We start from the raw sequence: 6,000 nt of genomic DNA on the forward strand, positions 1-6,000 counted from the left end.
ATAAAAAGGTCTCGTATGCCCAGAGAAATTCACTACGAGTAGGTTCAATGAGATGCAGTCATCACCTGGTTAGACAGCAAAATCATGACAATTAATTTCAGTTCACGCTCATCATAACTGCTTATTACTTATCAAAGTTTTGGCTATCAACATTCGTTCGTACGTGTTTTTTGTTTGTTTGTTTTGTATGTTTTTCCTCAAGTGAAAGACGTAATGATTTCTTCGTATCATAGCGAGCTTCGCGATGCCGCGGGCTGTATGTGATGATTTTAATCACAAATCGTGTTTGGTAGTGTGGTTTTTTGAGCAAATTTGTGCTCAAACCTTCTGAAAAGACCTTTAGTCTGACATCAGATAGAAAAAGAAGACATACGAGAATGAAGTGAGTATCAGTATGTTATAATAAAACTGAATGAAAATTGTGTCATTTTCGCGTTTTCAGGAGCCGCTGAATTCGGCCGGCTCGCGATCGCGAGTTTGTTTTATTCTGTTACGGAGGGATACCATGCAAGAAGCCTCGCAAAATTACATGACGGTCCCATTAACGAACCTTTTGACACACTCTGGTTAAATGACCGACTATGACGCACATATTGGGTCAGTATTGTGACGGACATTTTGCTCCCATGACGGTACCACGCGTCATCAAATTGGTGGTACTTGACGCGACCATGACGCACCTTTCCCGGGGGTCAAGAGGTGCGTCATACAAATGACAGCTGCATTACGATAGCAATAAGTAAGAAATCCTTTCAACCGGGAGACACAGAGCCAGGGCGGGAGAAACCAAATCTCCAGCGGGAGAACGGGAGATTTTGCAAAAATGGGTTTTCGGCGGGAGATCTCCCGTCGAAAACGGGAGAGTTGGAGTCTCTGGCATTATATATCGTGAAATAGTCCAGCCACTCCATTCACCGCCATTCATTTCATCATAGCCGGTCTTGCAACTTTTCTGAATCTCTGAATCGGAATCCGGACATCGCCGATGACAGCACTAACGACACGTCCAGAGTTGGTTGCGGCTGCTGCGCAGCGTATTGTTTTATTCGAGTATCAAATACTTTTCAGTTTGGATTTAAAAAACCGATGAGGAGTTTGCATTTTTAATTCCAGGGTTAAATGATTCCAGTCCTTTATTAATAGTGTTTGGAAGGAAGCTGTATAGGTATGCTTTTGTTCTGCATTGCAGCGGAATGAAGCGTTCAGTGTCCTCTCTCAAGGGTCTGGATGCATGTTTCACATATGGGGGTATGGTGACAGCAGCTTCCTGATGTAGAGCTTTGTAAAAGAGGGATAGTCTGTACTCTTGGTGGCTGCTTTCAACCTCCCGCTTTGCACATATTGAACTTCAGGCGCACACGCAGAACAAAAGGGGACCGATATCACGATTTAGCCCACTCCTATATGATTGCCGCTTGCGAACTTAACAAGAAAATACGTAGACATATTGCTATTCTTGTTTTGTACGACACTACGATACTGGTGGAGGGCCTATTTGAAGGAAAAGCAGAGCTGTGCGTCGCCGCTTTTCTCCTATCCCATCCCATACCCATCCCCTCAGCTGTTGGACCAAATTAGTTCTGGCGTTCGCTCGTCATAACAACGCCCTACCGATCTTCTACATTGACCATGTTGACCGTTTTACGGCTCACTCGGGCTAGTTCATTCTCTCTCATCCTACAAATTACATAATTCGTACCTTCTTTAACACCTGGGTTGCTGGTTTCGACGATTTCTGCATTTGGTGCCGCCATGTTCACGAGAAAAAGAAGCTCAGACTCTCAGCATCCACAGTATGATATTGCCATTCCCTCCGATCCTCCTATCCTACATCATCACCAAACGTAAACTAATTTGACTCCACACACCGTACACACGGCACGGTACACGACGTGATACACACGGCAAAATCGGGGTAGTGAAGTGTATCGCACACACATCCAATACCATTCAAAGAACGCTACAGCCGCACCGCAATGGTTTCAATCCCTGGCGTGTCGTGAAAGGACGGTGCTCTTGTCCATGTTTTTGCCGCTAGATGGCGTTAGAGTAACTTGGCCAGAGCGGGTTGATAGATAGAGTTGCGACACTTGGGTACAAAGGTCATGTCAAATAGTTCCCCCTGGTCGTCGACGTCGACGAATTATTTCTACAGGGTTTTCACATAGGCGCGCAGTACCCGGACCCAGCGGCAGTGTGAGATACTATTGTTGCTTGCGACGGGAGTGTGACTTATTGAGAAAAAATGTCCTGTTTTTACGGCAATCATATAAACTTAATGAAGTAGAGAAAGGAGTACTTACTGTTGAAGTCAAGGAAACGGATGGAAACAACCGGAAGGGATGAAATATTTTCAGAGTTGTTTTAACGCTCCTGGATGATGTTGATGGGCGAACGTCAAAATGTAAGGACGGAAATATCATGTAGTCCCATTCCTTTACAATTGTTGTTGTAATTCAAAATCCCGGGTTGTGGGTCTTTATTGTTGTTATGACGACGAGGAGAAGCTATTTTGCACTCTCGCGCAAAACCCATGCGCGGAGCGCGTAACTCTACTTTGCGCGAACCACGGAGCAAAATAACAATGAATGCATTGTTTGCGTCATAATAGGGTACGCGGTTTTCCAAGGTCTTATCGACATCATACGACCAGGGGGAACTATTTTGAGGGACTGACCAATCAGCGCGAACTTCCGGTGTCGCAACTCTATCTATCAACTCGCTCTGAACTTGGCCAGAGCGTGTTGATAGATAGAGTTGCGACACCGGAAGTTCGCGCTGATTGGTCAATCCCTCAAAATAGTTCCCCCTGGTCGTATGATGTCGATAAGACCTTAGAAAACCGCGTACCCTATTATGACGCAAACAATGCATTCATTGTTATTTTGCTCCGTGGCTCGCGCAAAGTAGAGTTACGCGCTCCGCGCATGGGTTTTGCGCGAGAGTTCAAAATAGCTTCCCCTCGTCGTCATAACAACAATAAAGACCCACAACCCGGGATTTTGAATTACAACAACAATTGTAAAGGAGTGGGACTACATGATATTTCCGTCCTTACATTTTGACGTTCGCCCATCAACATCATCCAGGAGCGTTAAAACCACTTTGAAAATATTTCATCCTTACTGGTTGTTTCCAACCGTTTCCTTGACTTCGACAGGCAAGTACTCCTTTCTCTACTTCATTAAGTTTACATGATTGCCGTAAAAACACGACATTTTTCTCAACAAGTCACACTCCCGTCGCAAGCAACAACGGTATCTCACACTGCCGCTGGGTCCGGGTACTGCGCGCCTATGTGAAAACCCTGTAGAAATAATTCGTCGACATCGACGACCAGGGGGAACTATTTGACGTGACCTTTGTACCCCAGTGTCGCAACTCTATCTATCAACCCGCTCTGAACTTGGCCAGAGCGGGTGCAACCCGCTCTGAACTTGGCTAAATTTGATTCATTGGGATAATTGACATGTTTTGTTTGTAAACCACCAGAAAGTCGCATAGTTGTGACATGACTTGTCACTGATAAACGCCTACACCAAGCCATTTTCAGCCGAAGGACACATCACAGTCAAATAAACAGTAGTAACGGCTCAGGATGACCACACAATTTTTATAAAACTAGTAAGGAGTGACTCACAGGCGGTGGTAGGCTGGGGATACTTTCGACATCAAAAAGAGAAGACATCTCAAGGACCAAATGTGTGGTCGCCATTGTTCAAAGTAAGATCGAAATAAAGACAACAAGAAAAAGAATAAAAGGGACTCCTTTAGGTATATTGACACCTGTTGCCATGTAAACAACGAACTCACTTGGATGAGAATGATTTCGTTTTTACAGAGCAAGGAGAGGTGGGGAGGGGGAGGAAGATGGGATTTCTTTTCTCGCAGTTTAAAAGAAAATTAGTTCTACAAAGAAAGTGAAGAGTTTGTTTGCAAAAACCAATAAGTCCATATTGGCCAAATGGAGATATTTGCGATTAAAAGTCAAGAAAAATAAAGAGAATAATAAGAAAAATTTTGCTTTTTTTGACCATAACTTCAAATATGTACCTTTATATGTAGTGACCAATATATCATTTAAAAGGTATCATTTTGTACTTTATGACAGAGACCGTACTTCAAAATCTTCAAAAATGGACTTTTCAATTCAATTCAACTTTATTTTCACCTCCATCAAAATAAACAAAGAAATTATGTACATTGCATATGCACGGGATATTTGTGATACAGAACAAAATTTGAAAAGGTACATAAGAAAATTATGAAAATGAGAAGTAGATGCGATTACATCTTTGTTAAATACATAAAGCGTATAATACAAGTCAACTAAGGATGAGGATGGAAGTGGAGGGTCCCACTAAGAAGCAAAGCTTGTACGATATGGGACCCTCAGAAAATACACAAAACATCAATATAAAACACAATAAACGAACCGATGTCAACTGACATCAAGATGATCGGTTTTTCGGTTTTTGCAAACAAACTCTTCAAGAATACGTGATGGAATTACTCCAGCAAGTACTGAGTAAATTGATCAAAATAATATCCCTATGCAGATCAAATCCCTATGCAGCGGATGAGAACATCAAAACATAACACACTTGTACAGTGAATTGGTTTTCATTTCTAACAGTGAAAGGTGCATTATTTGCTGCCCAGTGGCAGGGGCGGATCCAGGAATTCTGTAAAGGGGGGGGGGGGCGTGACTAATATTTCTGGTGCCACTTCCGGGTTTCATTTCATTGTTTTTCTTTTTATTTCTTTTGTTTTTTTACGAAAAATATGGGGGGGCGTGCGCCGGTTGCGCCCCCCTCTGGATCCGCCACTGCAGTGGTGTAGACTATAAACAAGTTAGAATGATGGTTTGTTATTAATCTCTTCTCCAAGAGGGAAATAGATTTTCTTGAGATAGCTGTCTTGACATGTCTTTTCATAGCAGGGATCCATTTGTCTAACTAGGCCTGACATCATTCAGATAAGTTGTGACACAAACAAGTACACCTTCATTTGAAGAGTTTGTTCGCAAAAACCGATAAGTCCATTTTTGACAAAATAATACCTTTTATTGGTCACTACATATAAAGGCATATTTTTGAAGTTATGGTCAAAAGAAGCAAAAATTTTCTTATATTATTCTCTTTATTTTTCTTGACCTTTAATCGCAAATATCTCCATTTGCCAAATATGGACTTATCGGTTTTTGCAAACAAACTCTTCATATACATGTGGATTGAGTGAATGCAGCAATATTAGTGGAACACATCAGTGAGAGTTTGGGGAAAATCCCACAATCCGTTCCAAAGTTATGAATTTTTAAAGTTTCTGCGCAGTCCCTCCTGGATGAGAAGACTACTACAGTGTATGATGTCACATGCGCACAACGATATAAGGAAAATTAAAAGAGAATTTCACAAAACTTTACTTTTTGAATAAACTGCACATTTTTTTGACTTGTTACTTACGTATATTAAGGGTAATATCATTCCCCCTGCCTTCTGAAAGAGAGAAGTCTAGTGTTCTTTTGTTATGCAAGAAAAGTTAAAATATGTTGAATTTTCTTTATTCTTTCATTATGTTGTTGTACACATGTGACATCAAAAGCTATAGTCAATATAGTCTTCTCATCCAGCAGAACTGAGCAGAAAGTTAAAAAATTCACAACTTTTGAACCGATTGTCCAATTTTCCTCAAACTCTCATTGATGTGTTCAATATTGCTGCATTCACTCAACCCACATGTCTATGAAGGTGAACTAAACTTGTCCTTTAACCCACTCCATACTCAATTCTGAAATCCCCATAGGGAACGGTTTCTTCGTTGATTGACATGCACAATTTATTAGGTGGAGATTATAATGTATTTGTCATGTGAGGGCGCTATATACATAATCTTCAAAGTCCTCATTGGGTTACAAAAATTTGGATGCGATAATTTACGCTGTCAAGAGTCGACAGACTATTTAACCCCCCCCCCCCGCAATCAAAGAGACTTCGAGCT

General features: G+C 41.5%; 1 protein-coding gene across 1 annotated transcript in view; it reads right to left on the bottom strand.

Moving 5' to 3' along the window:
* LOC139713195 (uncharacterized) overlaps positions 1-1,832 on the bottom strand; it is a 41,812-nt gene extending 39,980 nt beyond the window's left edge. Inside the window, exon 1 of the mRNA XM_071624947.1 lies at positions 1,700-1,832. Coding sequence (XP_071481048.1) covers positions 1,700-1,754 — 55 coding nt within the window. The 5' untranslated portion in view covers positions 1,755-1,832. The remainder of the gene's footprint in view (positions 1-1,699) is intronic.
* Positions 1,833-6,000: the final 4,168 nt, after the last annotated feature.

Source organism: Diadema antillarum, unplaced genomic scaffold, assembly GCF_040938485.1.
Source record: "Diadema antillarum isolate AM-2024a unplaced genomic scaffold, OU_Dant_1.0 scf00000043, whole genome shotgun sequence".
NCBI classification, from domain to species: domain Eukaryota; kingdom Metazoa; phylum Echinodermata; class Echinoidea; order Diadematoida; family Diadematidae; genus Diadema; species Diadema antillarum.